Consider the following 25,407-nt stretch of genomic DNA (forward strand, 5'->3'; position numbering starts at 1 on the left):
TTATTTTTTTTGCTCATTTAAGAAAGAACATGAAAGAACAGCAACACGATACTTTGAAAAACTTTGAAATATTTTCTATGTAATAGTGTACATTCGTATTATCTAATAGTAAGATTAAATATATAATATATCAATGTATATGTATATAATAATGTATATATTATTATATACTTACACATACCTATATGGTAAGACTTTTTGTTAAACGATTATAAAGGGAACGGAACGGACCCTTCAAACTCGTAAAAGGAAGAGTAATAAAGATTATATAAATATATATGTATTATATATTTATGGCTTAGAAAAAAAAAAAGGAAAAAAAAATTCATTCGATATCATATTGTACAGATTACAGAAATTTATTAATTTAAATAGCTCGCTAATTTGATGCCCTGGTCCAATATTTGACTTTTCTATATACGTCCGTTCTTATATCGATTTGATCCATATATTTATTGATTTATTTTTTCTTTGGTCGACACCGAATCGTTAGTTTTCTCCTTGAAAATCCAAATTTTCGAAAGAGAAAAACTACGTTTCGTATATTATATATGATATAATATAATACAGCTTACATCCTAAAAAAATCTTACAATTATATATATATATATATAATAATAATAATAACCACGGAACACGTTTATAGTGATTAACGAGAAGATTATTTGAATATTTAACGTCAGAATATGTTCGCTAAGCGCCGATTTAAATCAAACGAAATTAATCTCTCTCGTGATGGGGTGAGAGGGGGGAGGGGGAGTAGAGTCAACGACTGACACACTCGATTGAAAAAAAGAAAGAAAGAAAAAAAATTAATTTGAAATGAAATAGATTGGCACTTGGATTATAATATAAAAATGTATCTTTCGTTTGGCTGTTATCAGCGACATATATTCTTATTTATTTATATATATATATAGTTTTTTCTTCCTTTCCTTCGAATATATTTATTTTTGTTATTTTTCACCATCCCAAATGAATGTTCTTTTGTAACACTTGTAAATTATTATGTAACATTTAATATATACGTATCCAGCAAGAAGGCAAAGAGGCACCCTCCTTTCTCTTAATTCAAATCCCCATAAAAATTGTCTGTCCTTTTGTTTTCCTTTCTTCTCTTTCTTTTTTTTTTTTGTTACCAGTCTACAACACATGAAGATCCTCGCAGTTTTTAAATTTGCTATCATCTCTTCTGAAGAGCGAATTTAACATTTGTTTAGCCTTCATGCTAGCTCGCACCACAACTCCAGATTTATTATACCAATGACCACCACCGCTTCCCTCGCTCGCAGTATTACCACCACTTTGATTCTCCAATTGGCCTTGATCAATTTTTAGCCGTATTTGTTTCAATATACCGACCAATAATTCGTCGACGTTGTGTTTTATACCAACCGATACCTCGATGAACTTTGCACGATACTTACAAGCCTTATCCTTGCCGTCTGGTAAAAAGAAAAACAAATTCAAAATTGAGAAATATATATATATATATATATTAAATTCATTTTTATTTATATCGGATGGTTAAACAATTATTAAGATGGGACATAAGTTTTCAAATGATTTTCAATATTGATTATTTTATTTTAAAACCTTTTGTAAGTTAATTTAATGTCCAAATCGTAAAATTACAGAGGCCTAATATCGAACTTGGAAAATTTTCGAATAGAATCGCTGATGTTTCTAATTCATTGAAACGAAAATATTGATTGTTTTATATATTATTATTATTTTCTTGTTATCTTACAAACCTGAATATGGAACGACTCGAGAACGTGCTAGATCAACCTTATTACCCACGAGAATGACCGGTTTACCAAGATCCTGATCACGAAGGTAAGCCAAATATTGTTCTGCTCTTTGAAAGGATGCCTTGTCTATTACCGAATACATTACTACAAAAGCATCAGGTGGTGGTATCTTCTCCAATTCCGTCTGAAATCAATTAAAACAATTATTAATGTTAATATATATTTGCGTTTATTCTTACACATTGTTTTGAGATCGGTCAGGAGGTCAATAATTTCAATTATCTATTCGAATTTTTTTCATTTGATTATATTTTCTTTTCTTTTTTTGTGTTTGTTTCAAGAAATATATTTCTCTTACCTTTGGATTGGGGATATTTAAAAATATCAATTCGCTTTCCTCTCCATCGAGTTTCACAAAAACGGATTGTTCGCTTGGGACATCTGTAACAAAGACCAAGGAAGGATGAATTGTTTCCTAAATGAGAGACAAAGGATTCGACGAAGAAAAAGAGATATATATATATATATATATATAGAGAGAGAGAGAGAGAGAGAGAGAGAGAGAAATTGAAGAAGAAAAACTTTTCAAAGGGAAAGAACTGGGGAAAACCCAAGGACTTTATTTTCATTTACTTTCTCATTTAGTTTTATATATATATATATACTTTCACAATTACTTTCAAACTTAAAAAAATGGTTACAATTATTTTTTAATTATTGTTGCGTGTGTTATATTAATTAACAGTTTGTTAGAATTTATTAATCGAATCTAAAAGTTCGATAGTATTAACAATTCTATTACAATAAATATGTAAATTACAAATGAAATATTTTAATTAATAATATTATTTTTAGAAAAAAATATATATATATGTGTGTGTATATATAAGTCAACGGCCTAACCACGTTGGATTATTAGTTTCCTTTTAGGATTACTAAAGTCAAGCAACGTGAACACAATAGTAATATGGATGAGTGAACCCTTCCAGGAAAACAAACGATAAAAACCATGTGTTGTTTAGAAAAGGAAATGACTCGAACCTCTAAGTAAAGGAATGAAGTAAAAGGGAGAGTTTAAAAAAACAAGATATTATATCTGTCTAAAATAATTTGTTCCAGTATGATTTTAAATTTATAAATAAACATAATATTAATATGATTTGTTTCTATACTTATATAATTATATCCTATAAATAATAAAAAAATAATATACTCTCTCTATCTCTCTCTTTTTCTCAATAATAATAATATACAAAAAATAGAGATAACTTAAATAGGATATTTGATTAAAAAGAGAGAGAGAGAGAGAGAGAGAGAGAGAGAGAGAGAGAGAAAGAAAGAATTAGAAAAATAGAAAGAAAATTGATCTACTCAGGTCAATCTCTTCCAAACACATCCTTCTTTGTTGAATCGCTATTGTATGTCTTGGCTGAAGACTTACACAGTTATGGTTGCCAGAAAACGGAGGTTAACGTTCAGCAGTAGTCAGTAAGCTTGTCGGAGCAGTTTCTACTATCATAAAGGCAGACGCATTTAGCACGACGTTTAGCCGTTCGCAATATTCCTCTTACTACTATTTCTTTTCCTCTTTTTTTTTTTTTTCTCTTGTGAAATGACGATGGTATTAAGCGAGTTCGTTAAAGGGAAACTGAAAGAGCAAAGTATGCCATGCAATAAATCCAACTCTTGCGCGTATATTTTTACAAAAAAAAAAGAAAGAAATTTTCGAACTTAAGCATATCCGCCATTTTTTTGTTCTTTTTTTGATTCTAATTAATGCGAATCGAGAGAGAGAGTTAAGTTATATACGTGTATATATATATACACATATATGTGTACCTATGGTTTTTCTTTGTGAAATTTTTGTAAAAAATTTTCTATTGTTTTCAATAGAAAATAAATTCCGGATAAATTTGTACGATCCTCAATAATGTTCTTTTGTATTTGACGAACACAATTATGATGGTTAATCAAGATATTTTATCGATAAAACATGATTCGTTGTTCTATTATTATTATTATTTGCAATATTTGTCGTTGTTATCTTTTCGATTGCAAGGAAACTATTAATCAGGATAATATCGGTGCCGTACGTTAACGTGAATTTGAAACTAGCAATTAAGTATATTAAAATATGCTAAAACAACGATGTATATGTTATAGAATTTATTTTAATTTGAAATAAATCAAGGAGACGATGATTAAAAAGAAAAAGAGATTATGTGAAAATGTTATATTTTGTTTATCAGAAAATAAAAGATGATATTTCGAATCCCATGTATGGTACTCGCGAGAGAATCAAAATTTATTTTTCTGACGTTAACTACATAGGACTCATAGATAAAGTGTTCGAGTAGTTAAACGAAAAAGGAAAAATGACGTTTAGGTTTGAAGATAAAATAACGTAAAAGTAAAGTTAAGTTAAGTCAAGTAAAGTAAAGTAAAGTAAAGTAAAGTAAAAGGAAGGAAAGGAGAGTGTGCCATCTTTTGTCGAGAAAACAAACGCCATAGGTTGTACGAACCAGAGAGAACCGACAAAGGACGGTACTATAGACTCATAAAAAAGGATTTTAAAGAGAGAGAGAGAGAGAGAGAGAGAAAGATATGCGAGGGTGAGTAAAAGTGTGAGTGTGAGTGTGAGTGGTGCAAGTGAGAAAGAGAACAGACGATGAACAGACGCGAACCCTCTCTATGATGTACGCTTATAGCACGGACCAACGCAAAATTAACCACAGCTATTTTCGATCAACTACTCTCTCTCTCTTTCTCTCTTTCTCTTTCTCTTTTTGTTTCTGCACTTTTCTTTTCTCCTATACCTTCGTGGAAAGTCCGCCAAGCATAACCGTTTTACTTCTGATTTTCGGTACTCGTGCATATGAATCTTCCTCGAACGTTTAACTTCTTTAAACAATATTTTTTTTACGGATAGAAAAGGTTTCCCGTTTCAATTGATAAGTAAAAATAAAGAAAGTAGGGAAATTAGTTAAATGATTTGTTTCTTTATATTATTAAGGGGGGAAAATTTCAAACAGATTCATCAATTTTAAGTCAGAATTATGATTTTTATAAGCATTATGAATACAAAATATGCATGTACTTTTCATTTAAAATTTTGGCGACTCTGGGGAATGTGTTTAAATTAAAATTAAGAGGTAAAAATTTACAAGAATTATTTTTTTTATGTATTTAGAAGATATATACGGGGACGGGAAACAAAAAAATTCCAAAATGATTTAAATAAGGACCAACCTAATGTATATATATATATATATATATACAATGCTTTTTTAAAAGTGTATACTTTTCATCTTTTTATTAGAAGAATATAGAAAACGAAGTAAGATCATACACATCACAGTTTTATTGCACATCGTATCAAGTAAACCTTTATAAAAGAAAGGGTGTAACCCTCAGCATCTAGGAACCCTTGAACGATATGACGTGGGCGTGTGAAAATGTATCTTTCTAGCGTTAAAGTGCACACACACATGTATGTATTTACATAGGTACGTGTTACAGACGCAAACTAGAGTGTGTATACGTACATTGTGTGTACTTCGTCTTCTACTTTAACACTCAAAAGGAACTTTGGTTAAACTTTAAGCGTCAACTCACTCACTGAGAGTGATAACTAACTTAATCTCTTGGAAAATCCTAGAGTAGGGATTAACTAAGGATAATCTATTTTTTATTTCCACTTAGTTTTTACGAAATATATATTAGGATGCTCAGAAAGTTCATAGAGAATGATGAAACATATGCTAGATATTTTTTTAGTTTAATGTATTCGGTCGTGTCTATTAAAGCTTTTTGCATTTCTTTTTGACAAAATTTTTTATGCACACACAAGATTTATTTTATTTTATTTTTCATTTTATATTATTCTATACTAATTTATTAATAATATACGATCCATTAGGTTGCAATGATTACATCATAAAATAAAAACATATTGTTTATATAAGATTACTATTAAAAGAAAAAAAGAAGAACTAAAAGAACAATAAAAGAATAATAAAAATATAGAGTATCCTTTAAAATCATTTGGAAAACTTGTGAACCCCTAATCTGTAATAATATATATTACTTTGGTGACACATTTGAAATGATTTAAGTAATATATTCAGATCAGAATGAATTGTTGAGTGTATATGTGTTTCTGTTTTAACAGGTGGAAGAGCATTAGGAATATCGAGTTGTGGTGTTGCTTGACAAAGTTAAAACGATAATTCAAGTCATTTTGAGAAAGTATATAGCATCCTCGACCCAGATACCCACGCGAATTCTGTATTATTCGAAATTTACGGCTTGAATATTCACTATGAGTGATATTTTTAAGAAGGAAATTTTTCCCCTTTTCGCGAGATAAAGAGAGAACAAAATCGATAGAAGTTAGAACTAATTTTCGAATTATTTTTCATTTCTTAATCTTACCATGGAATGATTTTTTTTTGTATTGTTATTTTATAGCAAGAGATGATCACACGTGCGAAGTAAAAAAAGTAAAACAGGTTTGATAAACCATTCCCAAAGAGTTTTAACAATCAGTTATTATTTAATGGAATACGATAGGAAGATATTCGTGTTCCTTGCACATATGCAACGTTTACGTAATGATATGGGACTGACGAGACACACAAGATGCGTTCATATCAATTGTACGAGATCTAATCGAACAAACATGCGTAGTAAATCGTTGAGATTTGTTAAATGCAAATTATTATTATTATGTTAATAATCAAGTTTTTTCTTTTTATATAGGATATATTTATATAAATATAATAGTAGAACAAGCCTCTTGAACATTTTTTTATTCATTCGGAGAGAAATAAACTTTATTATAAAAATTGTAAGAAATAAATGAAAAAGAAAACTTAGGGGATTTGATTATCTAAAAGAGTTTTCCTTAGATTAATTTTGTAAAGTGAGTAAAAAAGTAAAAGGGTTTTATGTTGGAAAAGCAATTACTTCAAAGGGATAAAACAAAATTGAATCGAGATTGGAAAAGAGACTCGGAGAACAACACACACATTTGGCCAACAACACGTTTTGAATAATTTTCTCTCTATTTCTATTTCCGTTATTGGATTTCGAATTCTAAAATCATTTCTTTAGGTTAACTTTGATTGCCTTCTTAAAAAAAAAGTATATTCAAGCGTAGTATCTCTAACTTATTCGATAGGATACGAAATGAACATGGATTTGACGATGATTCTCTTGACACACTTTTAAATGAAATGCAAATAAAGTTTACCTCTTTGCCTATCGTAGGCATTGATACATTCACTTGTCATGAATTGGCTAATCAAGCCTGTCTTTCCAACTCTCCTTGCTCCCAAAATGGCTACGTTATATGATATGACCTCCTTCGGTGGCATGGTATTTGTTTCTTCCGTTTCCTGTTCCGCAGGTGCCAAAGAATTCGATCGTGATCTTCTTCGTTTGAAAGAGTCCCCTCTGTTTATGACACCTGAAACACAAAACAAATAATAAATTAGTTCTATTATTATTATTACTACTATTATACTACTTATGAAATGTGATGTATAACCCTATCCCTACATTTTTCACTTATAACAATAATATACTATTCTCGTCATAGTGTATCATTGGTTATGTGTATGTATATGTGTATATTCCGTGGATGCATGCAAGAACTTGATATGTCACAAAAGTAACTTTCTGACAATGAAATATTGATTTTCCAAGCTCGCTTATTGTCCCTTTTCTGCTGTTTCCAAATTTTCTTCTTTCTATTATATTTTGTATAAATATATTATTCAGTTGTGAAATGTCATATATCAAGTTTTCGTATGTACCCATTGAATTTTTGTTTTTATAATAAATCTCGTTGGAATAAATGAGATTTCTTTTGTTAATAAAATATTATACAGATAATTTAGAGTTTTTGTTTGATAGGGGATATTAAAAAAAAGGAATCGATCAGTACTGTAATCAATCCTTTTTCCTTCTACCCTTATTTTTCATGTATTTTTTTTTTCCAGGAACTTATACTCATTGTATTACTGAGTTAACGCTTAATTGGCCTCCCTTCTCGTGTAACAATCCATAATAATAATAATGTGTAAATAAATTATAAATAACGTACTTAGAGTGAAAGATAGTATCCCGACCGATATCGATCGACAAAAAAAGATCATATTCCTTGAAGGTCATGCACGTATGCAATTTGCATGATTGCAAATCTTGTTATAAAAAGCGTAGAAAAAAAAAAAAATTACACACAAGAGGAGGTAAAAGTGAACGAATAATCGCGGGAACAAAATGTCTTTTCTAAAACACGGATTCGTATAATATACAAATGTTCGATTCTTAAAAGAAATCCTCGACTTTTGACCTTTACCCTGTCTCTACTTTTTTTTTTCCCACGTGTTTTATTTTTAAATGAGATACAAAGTGCTCAAGTGCTCGAGTTGTTACAGCAGCGAAGGTGGAACAAATTACTTACCGAGTTAAGTCAAAGTTGAATTTAAAATGAAAGAAAGAGAAAAAAAAGGTTGGTAACACAAATTTGTTCAAAAGTTGTTTGACGTTCCGTCAAAGATATTGAGATAGAAATTAGGGAAATAAAAAGATAAGCACATGACTGCGATCGAATATGACGATGATGTATGTACGCGACTTTACACGGTTTCTTTTCTTTCTTCCTTTCTTTTTCTCTCTCTCTTACTTTCTAGGTCTATCTAAAAATAAAGTTAAACGTACGTCCAGTTGTGTGTTCGTGGAGATATATCGACAGAACGTAAAAATTCGTTAACTGAATGGCGGACAGCAGCCGTGACAAATGATCACGAACGAACTAAGGTAACATGATTTCTTTTTTGGATATAACGATAGATTATGTTGAAAGAAAACAAAACAAAAAATTAGTAGCAAGAGATAAATAGAAAAGTAATTTTTATTTTAATTTATTTTTTCTCTATCTCTCTCTCTCTTTTTTTCATTTAATAATTTCATATATATAATAATTTAGCAATGCAACAACGTGTTCTAGATAAGAAATCATCGTGTCGAATTTCTATCATGATGAAATCGAATATTTTGCTTTTGTACATTTTTCATTGTTGATTAGTAAACGGATAAACACGGATTGAAGTGGGTAAAATACTAACGAGAAAAACAAAAAGGAAGTGGAGTTGAGAAGAGAAAGCTTATTGTCAAGCCGTGACTGTAAAGCTAAAACAACGAACGTCCTGTTTGGACAGAACGATTGAGAACATCGATATCCGAGTGTTCACGGCTGTCCATGAAGCAGTTCTGTTCGCTGAAGCTTTGTGCTGAATCTTTGTTTCTAACGAAACGTACACAACTTCAACCTATGTAGTATTCCACATATATATATATATATATATATGTAGACCAAATGAAAGCCATCGCGAATCGATTCGAATAGAAAGTTGGGAAGCTTTTCATATGAATTTCCTATGAATCCTATTTCACCATATATTTTCATTCTATTCCTTTAGTTTGTGATTCTATAGTTTTTATTTATTTTCCTTTATTCATATTTTATTAACCTTTTGCGGTGTTAAACATAGTTAATAAAAAGTGAATAGTTAAGAAAATCTTACATTGCAAACGAGTTGATTTGTTGATCATTATCGAGGATTCTCAAATCAGATGGAAAATGATTAAGATTGATCATTACGTTCTATTATCTCTCTCTGTCTCTCTCTCTCTCTCTCTCTCGATTTCTGATAGGGTCAATCGTATTACAGCATAATTTACCGAGGATCCATGCATTCCTGTGAAACCGCTTATGTGATTGTGTCTGACCACACCATGTACCATTACTACTGTCTTACCACTGGTAAAACAGATTAAAATTATCATAATAATATTTGAATGAACGTACAATAGACAGGTTAGATTATTTTCTTCGTTAAATAATAATATAATATTACTACGACAAACATATATTTAATATACATATAGATTTGTATTATATTTGTTAATAAATGCAACATTATCAAAGTATAATTTATTTAAATGTTCTTCATTTTTGGTTCGATTAAAGAATTAACTCTTACATTTGTATTATTTTCAAGATATTTATTTATTACACAAAATTATACTTGTTTCCATATAAATTGCAATCAATAATAAAAACGAACAATGATAATTGTATTTAAAAACTAATAATAGTGAATGTTTGAACCATCCTTAAAAACGTTGAGTTACGTGTTCACGAGTCGTTGAAATTTAGAGAGTAACAGGCAAACAAAAAATAAACAAAAAAAAAAAAAAAAGAGGAACAAAAGGTATGAAATTGAAAAACCTTTGCGAAGCGTGAAAACGAATTGTAATTAACTACTATCACATTCGCGATACTGGTCCAAATAGAATTTTCATTTATATTATCATTGTTAATGCAATTAAGTTGCAAACACAAATATAAATATATACATAATTTTCGTAACGATCAATTAATGCATGTAGGAAAAAAGTTTGAAAATTAGAAAAATATCGTAAATGGGATATACATTGTTCATAAACAATTACATATATATATACATATTACATTAAATTGTAATATATATAAAAATGTGGATACAGGTAAAGGTGTAGTAACACTTTTGACCATTGAATAAGTGAAGCAAATTTTCTATTTATAAAAGATTAAACGGTCAAACGATCGAAGATGCTTGCCAAATCGTTTTCGTGCGTATTGCGTAGAGTTTAATGTTTTTAAACGATTCTACATAAAGTACACGTATACAATCAACGAAACGTATTCTTTATACAAAAGTTTCATTAATGAATCACGATTCACGTAATTACGATTTTATTGTAAACATAATATACATTATATGTGTATGTGTGTTTGATTTTAAGAAAAATATATGACCAAATTGTAGAAATGAATTATTCTTCATATGCAGGTAACAAAAATTAAATTATATCAACATGAATTGGTAAATGATTAATTTTTAAATTATAAGAATTTCAAGTATGATCATGATGATGATAATTAATATATATTACAAAAATAACATGGCTATTTTTAGATTAACAGAAAGAAGAAAATGAGAGAGAGAGAGAGAGAGAAATTATTTGAATCGCTTCGTCAGACATATTCACTATTTATCAGGTCAAATAATTTGGCCAAACATCACTCCAACGTTAATTTGAAATGTTGAAAGTGGTAGGTGGTAGCTCGTTATCGTATCCTTTAGAGCGTAACACTAACATATTCCATTATGCGAATCGAATAAATATTACTTAAGGTGGAATCATTAATTAGTCAATTCTCTAATAAGAAATTTATAAGTTGAATTTTTGTGATCTGATAAAAAATATTATAATAAAAGAGAGACATTTATTATTAAAATATGTAATAATATTAAAGGGCAAGATAATAATATATGCAATATAAAAGCAAATGCAATCCTTCACTTTATAATTTAATAATACGTCCAGCAAGAGATTAATTTTAATTAATATCCTTGTCTTGAGGAATCAATTTATCAATTTTTATATACATTTATAATTAAAAGATAAAATATTATAAGTATTTTTTTTTTTCTATCTAATTATTATATCTACACGTAGAGAAATACGAAACAATGCATTTTTCTTGTTCGTATCGTGTTGTTAAATTTTTTATTTCTATTGAATTTTTTCTAAAATTATTTAAAAACAATATAAATTGTTTTCGATGTCTTATTGGTTATACTATTAACAATCGTGATTCTAAATTATCGGTTGTGCTTTCATACAATGTATAAATTGCTTTGCATCGCATAAATTACTTTACAATACTAAATTACTTAGACGTTAAGACGCTTCAATCCAACCTAAGCTACGTGTTTAGATTCTCGATCACTTCTAAAGGTGCACTCAATTGTGTTTAATGTCCATTAAACGGTTATACGTTTGAAAGCTTTTAGGAACCAGGGCATTTAATAGTCTTGGCTTAATTGTTTAATACAAGGAAGCGTACGCATATTATCGTGGGCGTAAGTACATAGGTATATGTGTTAATGAACCATCCGTACAAATTTAGAAATGCGATAAGTTATAATAAAATTAATTATTATTTTTATCACATTCAGAAATAAGATTTACAGTATTTTAATTGTTTATATATTTCTATTGTAATTATGTGTTGTTATAAGGATAACACGTACATATTATTAAAAAAAAAAATACAACACATATATTATATATAATAAAATTAATATTTAATAATTATATTTCGAAAAGATAACAATTAGAGAGTGATCTTTGTATTAATAAATTATGACAAGTGATACGAGTCGATACGTAATCAGACATGAACTGTATTGTAACTTTCATGTAACCAACCGACAGTACAATTAAAATTTTGTAATTATTTTTCATATATTTTTATTATCTAATTAACCAAAAAGATAATTAAGTTACAATTAGTTTATTCTTGTTAATAATATAAATAATCTAATAGTTTTTATTAGACTTTTACGAATCTCGTCCGAAATATCGATTAATTATGAAACTCTCGTTTGCTTCTAATTTGCGTGTTCTTTTCTTTTTTTTTTCGATATATTAATATAAATTATATTCAAATTTAAAAAAAAAAATATCAAATGCTTCTGAAATTAATTACCATAAACGATCTCAAGTCACCGTCTCTCGTAAACGTTAATTAATTGCCATAATAAAATTTTATTACGTGATTCGATTCGTGATAGCGCTAGAGTGTAATTTTAATTAGAGAAATTTGATTTGATGTTTAACATTTTCTTAGAAATTGATATACCACATGACTCGAATGTCACAAATATTATACACTTATGCACGCAAATTGTATCTTTCAAAAATTTGTATACAAAGAAACAGTACACACACACATATTATTTCTGTAAAAAAAAAATATAAAAATTAACACTTTGAAGCGAGAAATTAGAAAAAATAATTCAGAGGCCCAAATCGCACAGATATTATATTCTCATGAAAATTTAACAACGTAGGCTCTTATTTTAATCATATTCCTCGACATTATAATTTCATAAAATGAACTAAAAGATACACAGTTATTAAAGTTATTCAATTACAGGGAAAAAAAAATACAAGAAAATTCTTTTCGTGTTGTTTTAAAATCTCTGTCCTTCAATTAATTTTAATTTTTTCGAGGTAGTACAAAAAAAAATGTCTCACTACGTATATTTAGATAATATAAAGGTAAAACTCTTTAAACCTTGCAATACTTTAAAGAGTTTAGTTTTGCTAATTTTTTAGGTTGGTTAATTGGGATCTAGCTATCTGTTGTAAGTTAGAAAATGGCGTCAATTTAGAAGACACACAATGTAATTCACGTTATACACGAAATCAAAATCTATTATCATCGTTGAATGTAACTGTATACTTCAATTTGATCCATATTATAAAGCAATTATGTTTAACGAGGAAACCATGGGACATATTTGTCAATCGTGTGACCAATAATGCGAATAATGAAATATATTAAACTTTGATAATTGAAACTTGAATTTTTGTATAAAAAAAAGACAGTGATCATATTTCTATGTCAATGAATAGTAATTTAATGAAATTTTTCTTAAAGTTCATCGTTTATGGGCACCCTATATTTGTTTGCATTGAGAAACGCACGATATGAATACATATATGTACTCGAGTACATACTACGCGTGAACTAACCGCAATCGCAAACACAAATTGAAATCTATTTCTAGAAATGACCAGGCAAATTAATTATGAGCTAACGAGGGAACATGTATATATCATATATATAGTACACATTAAAATAAATAATTCCATAGACTTTTTATTGTAATTCGTTCGTCGAGTTTTATAATCCAGGTATAACCGAAGAAACATTTTTCAAATTTGCATATGATAAATAATAATACATAAATAAAATGATTAATAAAAATTTATAATTACTCGCATATGACAGGTAATAGTAAAAATTATTATACATATTAAACTAAACAATTAAATACGAATTTAATCGTAATTCATTGATCCAATTTTGTTACACAATTAATTCGAGATAAAATGATAAATATTTCCGTATGATAAATGATAATTAATAAAATTACAAACGGAAATGTATTATTATCCACATGATGGTTAACGAAAAAAAATATACTTCACGTATTAAATATCAATTTGCTAAGCGTTTTATTGTAATTCGTTGACCCAATTTTATTATAATTACTTCGACGAAAAATCCATTAACATTTTTGTATATGAAAAATAAAACATAGAGATAAAATTATATCCCAGAATTCGTCATTACTCACAATAAGTCTTCTTCGAAATTCACGAATTCATGATTTGGTAAATTCAGAAAATAGTTCCTAACAAAACACACAATGTTTTCATCTACTGAGAATTCAATAGATATATGTATGTATACTGTCTAACACTGAAGAATGACTGTACAGAAGATTTTGTATGAAGAAATTTGAAACTACTTAGGAATCATGATACTAAAATACACAAACACGTGAGAATATTTAAAATATCGTTTAAAATATTTCTGCTGGGCGAACACAGAAAAAATATATATAGAATATTTATAATATATTTGAATTGTTCATTTGCCAAAAGATATGCACGACATAACAAAAGATAAAAGGAAAATTAATAAAATTATATGCATAATAATTTCTTATTCAATGAACATACAAATTATTATCATTTAATAACACAATTTTGTGTAAAAAAAATTTAATTTAAATATAAAAAATTAATTATCAACCAAATGCTTTGGTATTAAAATTTAGAAATATTTTGTAAGTAAAATAAATGGCTTATATATAATCTAACTAACAATAAGTCAGAATTATTAACTTTGTAGAGAAGCATTTAGAATATATGAATTTGAGTAAGATGATGATTCAATTTTCATCCCATTCAAGATACATGAGTGGGTTTACAAATTTTGAACCTAAAATAGAAACAATTGTTTTCTGTCAGAAACTCGTAAAAAGAAATATATATATCAAAATTTGTTAGCCGTGGTTCAAAACTTGACAGCCCGCCCACCCTTCCTCTCGTTGCATAAATAAATGCATCATGCTCAATTTCAAAATGTCAGGTAAAATATTAGCAAATCAATGAAATAAATTTGTCCTATTAAAACCATAATCAACAGAAAGCACAAATGTGAGATATGATTAAATTAGATACTTAAATTGTTTTGACTTGAAAATTAGATGAATACTTTTAAATACGCCCACGAAAAGATATATAATTAGAATAAAGTCAAGTTCCCCTAAGTAATCTTGATCGAAAATGTCGTCCAATTTTCCGGCCCCATCCATCGAGTATGATTCGTATGATGTTGCACATGTTATTTTGGCTCGAAGCCCGTAAACGTGTGTCCGTTCACGCTAAGTAAACTATTCCTTCTGTCCTAGACAATGTTGTGCGTAATCGAACTGGAAGAATCGATAGTAGGTACATATCGACATGTAAAAGCTGAAACCAAGAACTTCCTCGATGGTAGTATACTAGTTTCAACGAAAAACAAAAACAAAAAGAGGTAAAATAAATGTTCGACGTATACGATGCAGGTTCGATAAAAATAAATGTACAAAAGGAAAGATTGAGAAAACAGAAATAAAACTAAATGACAAAAATCACTAGAGTTATTCGTCAGAGGATTGAACGAAACATTTGATTGTTTTCCAAATTTCTAACGAAAACTATCCTGAAAAATACGTGAAAATTTAAAAGGTAATACACTTATATATATATATATTACAAAAAATGTATATTTCTAAATATAAATTTACCCTCCCAGAAAATCCATTAGATTTGTATAGAAAAAAAGAAACATTCTTATATATTATAAACACTTTTATATACGTAGAATTAAAAATATATTTTTTTTTTTAATAAAAATTAAGGAAAAACAAGAAAAAAGAAATAAAATAAGAATAAGAATTAAAAAAAGGGTCGTTACGACGAAACGTTGTTCGTGAAAGTGTTCGCCGAACCCTGAAAGGAATTTTCAGTTTATTTCACTCGGTCGACCATGCCTGTAATTAATAACTTTCCATGCTATGGAAGAGAGGGAAAGAAGGAGAAAGAGAAAAAGAGAAAAAGAGAGAGAGAGAGAGAGAGAGAGAGAGAGAGAGAGAGAGTATATCGACGATATACATATTTGCCCTCAGCCATTGCTAAAACTGAACTTCTTTTACGTGTACGCTCGAAAAACTATAGGACGGGTAGAAACCGCTTCGAGTTCGTGTGCCGATAGAGAAGAATCACCCTCGCGTTTCGAACGAAAATAATACCTACCTTAAATACAATGCATATACTACATACAATGTACACGTGTATATATATGTATATACAGAGCCTAGAGATATAATATATATATATATATATATGTATATGTATATGTATAGTCGTTGCCATTTTTAGACAACCTTTCTAAAGACGTACTTTTCAAGGGAAACAAATAAAACAATACTTGTTTTTAAATTAATCAATAATCAAACACTAGGCTTTTCAAATGCATATTAATATATATATATATAAAGGAAACAAATACAAAAAAATAAAATCGTGAACAAAAATTTCAAATATTTATACTTGTTTGTATTTAATATGCATAATAAATAATTAGAAAAATAAACAAATATGTATTACAGTAAAAATAATTGAGTAAAAATGTTTAGATAGTATATTTTGAAAGATATACTTTTACAAGGGAAACGTATACAAATTATTATTTTTTTTTAAACAAATAACGAAACAACTCATCGTTTCCTGTGCACGTATTATTCGTAAAAGACATTGAATCGTTAGGAAAATTACACGCACTTTTATGTTTTATTGCAAGAATGAATAAAACATTGCGTGCAGCTGGAAAGTCGATAGAATTATTTATAGACGTATGAAAACGGAGTCTGAGATACTTATAAATAAATACTAACAGCCGCTGCACCCCTAAGTTATTTATCACGTACCATAGCGTGTAATAAATGCACACTTGTTTTACGTTTAACAAGTTTTAATATCATTTACACAAACAAATAGACATCTATTTTCTTTTTCTTTTTTTTTTTGTTTTTTTCTGATTACGCTAACGAAGTAATGCTCGTTTATGTGCATACATTAAAGTTAAGAGCACGTACAAAGTGGTCTAAACATATTTTCAAGCATGTTTGTAGTTTTACAATTTGAATGAAAGAAAAATGAAACAAAAGTATTTGCAAAATAAAGAAAAATTTGTTAAATGATCTATACAAACTTATGATTCCCACCCTACAAAAATTATATTTTTATTTTGTATTTACTTTGAATCAGGAAGAAAGGTGTATGTCGACAATCGACAAATTTTCTCCACGACGAGTAAAATTCTAATGGGGGGAAAAAAAAGAGGTTTTTAGAAACTCGTGGCATTTCTAGTAAATATTATGCGTATAATAATGCAAATGTGTAAGCAATGAAAATAAATTCTACCCCTTACGTGCATCGAATAACCGTCCGGCATTTGGCTCGCATAACACCATACAGTAGACGCGATATTAAGCTTGCTTGTCTATACGACTATTATACTGCAATTTTATGTGATGCTCGAGATTGAAAGGAGGACTTTAGTTTGACGCATGCGTTCTCTGAACTGACTCTTATATTTGATTTACCCTATGGGAAATATATTACTTTTGATATGCACATGTTATGTATACACAAATATATGTGTATTCATATATCTATTATGTCGTACAAATACAATCAAACGGTATACAAATGTATCCGTGCGAGTGTGTGAATATTTGTGAATTCGAATGAGAAAAATTTGAAAGACTATGAAAAGAATAGAAAAGAAAATGAGATAAAACAAATTAATCATATCGTAACGCGTTGGTAGATTGTTCCTATAAAATATATATATATATATATATATGTGTATGTGTATAAATGAAATTTACGTGGAAATAAAATGATCTGCTTTAAAAATATTTGCTTTTAAAGATCGGCGACGTAGGAGAGAATTGAAAAATGGCACAGTTAAGAGGAAAATACAAAATACTTATATATTGTTCTGGAATCTGGGACTTTTTAAGGGATCGCTCAAATAATTTCAAATGACAGATTAACGAAGGAACAAACGTTCGTTCATTGTATTATAATAACATGATTCCTATTCATACGTAATTTATATAAATACAAATATATATACAATATATACACGTGCTTATATATATATATATATATGTGTCATTTTATAAACTTAATGATGTTTTTATTGTATTTAGCTCGTCGTAAATAACAAAGATATTACGTAATAAAATTTTATTGGTTTTGTTCTAACAAAGAGACACAGAGAGAGAAAGATAGAAAGACCACACATGTATATACGGATGGACAGACACACACACACACACACGCGCGCGCGCGCGCGCGCGTGCACATATAAGTATATACGTATATAAACGAATACTCTTTCAGTACCGATAGTTTTGCGCGTGCGTGCATCATCGATCCACGATCTTGATGACTTTATGGTTAGGCGTCGTTCGCTTTACGAGGGGTGTTTTCCTCTACAATTTATCCACTGTCCGCTACATTTCTCTTGATTGTGTCTAGGAAGGTTAACGGCCAGAGGGATATTAGTTGAAAAGGAAATAAAAAAAAAAAATGTAAGCGCAAATGGAAGAACTTATGCAACGAAGAAAATAAGTGACGCGTAGTTTACGTTAACACACTTATCGTTCAAGTAAATCAATGTTTTCTATTTTTTTTTCTTTTTTTTAAATGTTACAAACAGGATGTACAATAATTTTGATATCCTTTTACACGTTATTATGTTAAAGAAATAATCATGAAATTTGAGTTTATTCTGTAACTACGTGTTCTAATATTTGAACAATTTTATTGATCTTTAATTCGATTTTTCTTAATTCATCACCCTTACAGTTTGAATTAGCAACGTGAAACGCGAAGGAGATTCTAATTATTCGATGGAAGTAAATTTTGTTGTATTATTTCTTCAAGAAAATCTATTTTGAGATAGGCTTAATCATAAAGAAAGAAAGAAAGAAAGATAGAGAAAGAGAACGAAGCATACACACATATGTATCTACACATATATACATTGAAAGAAAGATGACTAGAAAATGGCAGGGGCGTTTGTTTCATTGGGCAAACGTTTGAACGATAAATTTGACTGGACGTAGAGCTTTTCCTGAAGGCACCAACATAAGATTTATACGACAGATTCGTATGGCATTCGCTAAAAGTTTCTCTCGTCTTATACGATCTTTAATAAGACCTATCGACGATCATAACCTTTAAGGATAGATGTTTCGTGTATCCTTTTTTTATCAAATTGTTTCTTTACTTATATATTTTTTAACATAATAAAAATAAGAATTTATATATAACTCATGTAAGGGAGTGAGTTTGACTCGTTCCAAATTTGTAGCAGATTTTGTTGTTGTTAAATTAATTATTTTTTTTTAAGTACGCAATTTTTCAAAGTTTAACGAGTGTCGAGGAAAATTAATTGATTTTTATCATTTCATAATTTTCTTTTTATTATATTTTATTTTATTTTATTTTATTTTATTTCTTTATTTGTGGTTTGATTTAATTTTCAATTAATTGCAATCGATGATTAACGTCCGAATATTCTGTAGGGATTGAAGAAAAGACGAAAATGTTAATCCGATAACGACCCTTTCTTGAGGGCTGATGTACCACAAAAGAGAGTTCTTTCTCGTACGTGCCGAAAATATTTTCCCTCGGTTAACTGACATCAAATATATGCCGTGTTTGATTTTGTCGAGATCGATTTTATCAGACGGGATAACCAATCACCCTAGTAAGTTCTGACTTTTATCGCAAGCAACAAAGATAAACGGTGGTATCGTTCAATTTATTATTTACACTCAATTTTTATCTATCCCCCATCCCTTCTTCTCTTTTATCATCTTTTAACACATTTATTTCATTGTTTTTTGTTCCCCTTTGTTCAAAATATCAAAAGAACAAAATTCTTTAAAAGTATCTCTCTCCATCGTATATTAATATATTATTATTATTATTAAATCGATAAACTAAAGTATGAATTTACGCAAGATAAATTATTAAACGTTATTAATTAAAAATACAAAAATAACGAAGTATGTTCGAAACAGGAAACAAAAGAAAAATACATTATCTATTGCTAATATCACACATATGACATAAACACATTCTTATATCATAGTAAATGTCAGAAAAGATAAAGTAAACACAATAAAAAAAGAAAGAAAAATATTAGAAAATATCTCTTTGTGGTTTGGTTGCATTCGAATTCGATGTATATACGAAAAGATATCGTAGAAGAATAAGAATAAGAATAAGAATAAGAATAAGAAGAAGAATAAGAAGAAGAGTATTTTAAATCTAATGACGCATCGAGACCACACAAAACGATGCAACGACTCTCGAAACGACTTAGGATCGATAGCTGGCAAATTTTGTTGGCCCTCCCCTCATCATACGATGGGTAACATTATACGATCCATCTGGCACCGGAGAACTACTAACACACGATCTCCTCAACGTTTAAATTACTGTCGTCGTCTTTTGTTTGCCAATTTACAGTACACTACATACCTCACACACACACATTTTATTATACCGACGACAATATCCTTGGGTTTCAAACTTTACCAAACTGTTTTGAAACTTTTATCGATCGATCCTTATTATACCACATCTAATGTTATGGTAAAATCAATTTATATCAAATATTGTCCCCACTTTCTCTCTCTTTCTTTCTTTCTCTAATGTTGTATCCCTAACTTCCTGTTTACCGTTGACCAACATTTGAAGAGAAAATCATTTTGAACGAAATCAATTATTGATAGACAATGTGATATAATCTAGGAAAATCATGTCAAACTATATATTCCAAGAATATTTTTCATAATAAATTTATAAACGATAATATAAATGTTGCACACTTGATGAAAATTTTACTAATTCAAATATTCTAGGAAAATTGTAATGCTTTTTTCCAATGAATATGTAAACGATGTGTCTTGCAATTCTATGAAAATAATGCTAATTAAAATATCCCATAAACACTGAAAATAAATACGTACAATATCCTATAAACTGGAATGATTTCTAGAGCTTCTACTAAGTCCCAAATTTCTTTCAATGAACGTTTAAACGTTTAAAGCTTTAATAATAACTATTTACCAAATGATATCTATCTTATTCGGGTTTTAATAATGAATATCTTCTTTTCTCGGCACGGCGCCGTTGGCAAGGTAATATAATTATTAATAAAATAATTCGATGAGGAAATTATTTATCGATCAGCTTGATAAATCCAACAATTTATATAAGATGTTATATTATTTATCCCGAAGAGTAAGGAGAAAATCTTTTTCTTAAATACAAAACACAATTATCTTAAGATGCTCATCAACAATTTCTATATAAACGATAATTAATGTAAATACAAAATAAAATCTAAATTATACGAAATATATATTAGTATTAATTAGATAAAATAAACATTTCAATTTCTAGCCTTCCAAAAATTCAAAACATATAATCGGATTTAATAATTATTTCAAAAATTATAGTTTTAAATCGTAACCCAATGAATATAAATAACTTTTCCTTTTTTTTTTCCATAAAAACCATATGTCGTTTGATTGTACGCATAGACAAAAGAGTGTACTTTAATTTAATATAACTTTCATTAAAATCTATTCACTTTCTTTTCAACGTTGTTTAAATAATAATTTGATATTCTATAGGATATCAAAGTATTATGTTCGATGCCTAAGAAAAACTCTCCAAAAAGTCTTATTTCCGACTTCGTTTGAAAGCTCTTTGCATTTATAGTATTATGCATGTATATAGGAATTACTAACAATGACTGATTTCTGGCTTTGACGGTAACATATATATACTATAAATGCGTAGGTGGTATCGCGTGATTATGTGGAAAACGTGAGAGTTTGGACGATGTGTAAACGACTTTCACGCACGTTCATTGGCTTGGCGAACTTGCACGAAGTCGCTCCTTTCGTTTCGGGGAAGTTGACCTACGTCACCACTATAGACGCTATTTTCGCTTATCGTATTCCTCTCTCTCTCTCTCTCTTATCTCTCTTATTTCCTCTTTTTATCCCTTATATTTTCTTCATCATTCCCTTTTCTTTCTCTTTTTCACGTTTTTCACTTTAATGCGTTAATCCCGATATTTCTCTCTCTCTTTCTCTCCCTTTCTTTCTTTCCTTCTCACTCTTTCGTTTGTAAGTTTTCTCAATCCTCCATCAACTTCTCATTCTCTCTCTCTCTCTCTCTCTCTCTCTCTCTCTCTCTCTCTCTCTCTCTCACTCTTTCTTTCATTTCTCGCGTTCACGCGTATTTCTGGCACGAGTTTCATATACCACGCACGCTTCCCTATCGTCGAAAGAAGTCATGCAGAGTTTCAAAACGAAAGTACCAAATTTCTAGCATAGTCGCGTTAGTCGAAGAATTGATGAATCTGTTCCAAATATATAGAGAAATTTTTTTTTGTAGATTTCAATCGACATTATCTCATTTCCCGTTTCTTTGCGTAACTTCGGAAATTTTGTTTCTTATTTGAAAAATATTGGTTCTTTTTGATATTAATGAATCACATAAAAGTCCATGTGATTTAATTATTATACAAAAAAAATACTATACGAGAGAGAAAAATATGTGCCAATTCGATTAAATAAATAAATCATCGATTTATATTTTATACGTAACAATATTATTTAGAAGAATGATAGGGGAAATAAAAAAATATAGGTATATGTGTAATTTAAGCGTCGAATAAATCATTGATATATGCTACTTGATAAAAAAAAAAAATGATAACACGAGAAAAATTATCTGTAATTCAAGGATCAAATATTTACGCACTGATTTGTGCATTCGTAAGAAAAATGATATCAGGGTGGAAAAAAAGGTATGTAATTTGCGTATCATATAAATTATCGATCTATACTACTGCAAGTCATATTTATATAGTGCATAAATTTGTATTAAACCTTACTTATATTATTTTTACGTATTGCATTAATTTTTATTTCTAATTTAAAAGTTCATGAAAATGTTTATTCCCGAAAAAAGAAGTTAAAAATAAATTCCTAAGAAAAAGAAAAAAAAGAAAAATCCCGCAAAAGCAATAATTTTTTATAACAACAATCAAACTTCTAAGACACCAGAAAAAACAATTACTGAAGCCTGACAGACTCCAGTCTACCAGTTACGTATTTAAGAAAACATATTACACTTCTCTAATTCTTCATTTAACTATTCAACAATTTATCCGAAGTTTCCTATCTTTGCAAATAAATGCATCATTCTAGATTTGAATTCGACACATATATTGTCTTACAATTCGTGATACGAAAGATTTTTCTTCACAAAATTTCCATGGTTAATAAATTAATCGGGGAATATAATAGTTGTTTTTAAGTTGAGTTCCTGCGAGTAATCGAAATAAATAGAAAATGAGAATGAAAATTGTAATGAGATTATAAAACTTTTCAGCTCGTAGAGAGAAGAAAAGGTATTATAGTATTATAATAATAATAATAATAATAATAATAAAAAGAAGAAGAACAATAACTTACCTTTTCTCGTTAAACTAAAGCTTCGAAGCCTATAACTATCCTCATCTTCACCTTCCCTTGGTGATAATTGCATAGATGCTACGGGAACGTCAAGGAAATCGTTGCTTTTCTTTTGTTGAGCATGATGCATACTCTGACCTCTTCTACTTCCCCTTCTTCTGCATGCTGGACTAACATCGGCGTTCGTTAATTTGGGTTCGCTACTGCAATGGGGAGATTTAACGCTACCCTCGTGATGATGAAGATGATGCTGATCTGCTGCTAAAAACATTCAATAAATTAAACAAATTAAATCAATTAAATGAATTCTGTTTAAATGTACGCAAGAATTTAATCGATTGTAAGATATTTTTTGTACTTTTTTCTATTATGTGAAAATAAAATGTGATAAGTATAGATTATAGAAAAACTTTATAGACAAAAAATATTCTAAAAATATTAATCTTATTAAAATATTTATTAATTAAATTTTTAATGTATTCATTAAAATTTCACACGCGTCAGGTTTTGAAATTTTTTACTTATTTTCCGAATAGACTGATATATTTTTAACCGATAGTGTACCATATCTTTACATACACACACACACATATACATATACATAAATTTATATTTATATATACAAGTAAAATTGAATTGAGCAACTGTCGTATATCTATCATAGATACAAACATGATTTTTGATTACGTCTATGTTTCGATGAAACGTTACACCCTCGCAAATACGTTTATCGAGATATTCGAACTTCGTTTCTCTTCTTTCTTTATTTGAGCTTGATTCAACGATAGAATGGGGGGTATGGGGTATGGGGTATGGCGTCTGGTAATCCTATCTACGATATAACCGAGACATTGATTTATCGTACTGTTTCCGAGACAGAGTAAGTTTAACTGAAAGGATCATTCTTACTTTTTTTTTTTATAACATCAATAAGGTGTTAAAACTTTAGCGTCCATGCCAGTTCGAACGTTTGGAATATAAAAATGCAATTTTTCATTGAAAAGAACATTTTTAACGTTTCCAATGTGTTTGCAACGTTTCATCGATGACTTATGTGTGTATGAATGAAGTATGAACGAAAAAACACATATAGGATGTCCCATAAGGTTTGACCTATATTTCGAGAGTGTATTGAAGGGGTATCATAGGTTTCATTATTTCAATTTCAATTGTACTATTCCATTCTATCTTTATTATTCCATTGATGGTTAAATTAAATGATGAAAATAATGATCGTGTTAAATTGTCTTGTATTTTTATGAGACACAACTCTAATTAAATTATTTCAATGTAATATTAACTCTCTTTTATTGTATTAATTTTTTTAATTCTCTACCATTATAAATTAAATGATAAAACGTTAATCGCATTAGAAAAATTTTGGAAATGACAATTGCATTGCATTCAAACCTATTAATTTAAAAGTTAAACAAATTGTTTAGCTATATTTTTTGTTTAGACAAGCAACTTATATGATAAACAACTTCAAAATCCTATAATAACATTATACGTTGATTTCTATTAAAAAAATTTTGTTATATTATTATCCCTTACGATATAAATTGCCGAAGTGTAGGACAATTCTTTGGGGCACTCTGTATGAATAAAAATCTCCAAGGGCCTTAGCAGAAAACGTATCATACATCGTTTTCTCTTTCTCTTCTCCCTAGAGAGTTCTTGAAATCGCAACGGTTTCTATTTTCGTGTTAGCATTTTAATAGTAGGTCACTGACAGCACCTACGTTTTCAAAACTTCGCTCTGGTTTAAGAAAATCGAAGTACAGTATGATCAATTATTTTTTTTTCTTTTTCTATAATAATAATAAAAAAAAAAAATAGATCGGATTATTTTATCCTTTTCTATTTCTTTTTTTTTTTTTTTTCTCCACGTATATTTTATACATAATTTTTTTCTTTCCTTTTTTCTTGTTTCATTTTTACGTGCATGTAAAAAATGTCTCATACAAAAGAGACACGTATTTAAGAGCTTCTCGAACAAAAGATGCATACTACAATACTTTCTCTATTTCTCTCTCTCTTTCTTA

At 28.8% G+C, this 25,407-nt stretch overlaps 1 protein-coding gene across 1 annotated transcript; it reads right to left on the reverse strand.

Moving 5' to 3' along the window:
• Positions 1-1,118: 1,118 nt before the first annotated feature.
• On the reverse strand, positions 1,119-23,648 carry LOC106791765 (GTP-binding protein GEM-like). Its single transcript, XM_014757663.1, has 5 exons — positions 23,363-23,648; positions 7,009-7,224; positions 2,113-2,195; positions 1,755-1,938; positions 1,119-1,445 (listed from the first exon to the last, which is right to left on the reverse strand). Exons 1-5 carry the CDS (start codon positions 23,631-23,633, stop codon positions 1,144-1,146), a joined length of 1,056 nt encoding a protein of 351 aa, XP_014613149.1. The 5' UTR covers positions 23,634-23,648; the 3' UTR covers positions 1,119-1,143.
• Positions 23,649-25,407: the final 1,759 nt, after the last annotated feature.

The sequence above is a fragment of the Polistes canadensis genome, unplaced genomic scaffold (genome assembly GCF_001313835.1).
Source record: "Polistes canadensis isolate GaletaPanama2010 unplaced genomic scaffold, ASM131383v1 scaffold_339, whole genome shotgun sequence".
Classification (NCBI taxonomy): Eukaryota; Metazoa; Arthropoda; class Insecta; order Hymenoptera; family Vespidae; genus Polistes; species Polistes canadensis.

Coding starts and splice junctions, on each gene's coding strand:
- LOC106791765 (XM_014757663.1), bottom strand. CDS start 23,633: ATGTTTTTAGCAGCAGATCAGCATCATCTTCATCATCACGAGGGTAGC. Junction 1,939..2,112: donor TAAATATCCCCAATCCAAAG/GTAAGAGAAATA, acceptor AATTGATTTCAG/ACGGAATTGGAGAAGATACC. Junction 1,446..1,754: donor TCGAGTCGTTCCATATTCAG/GTTTGTAAGATA, acceptor TCTTTTTACCAG/ACGGCAAGGATAAGGCTTGT.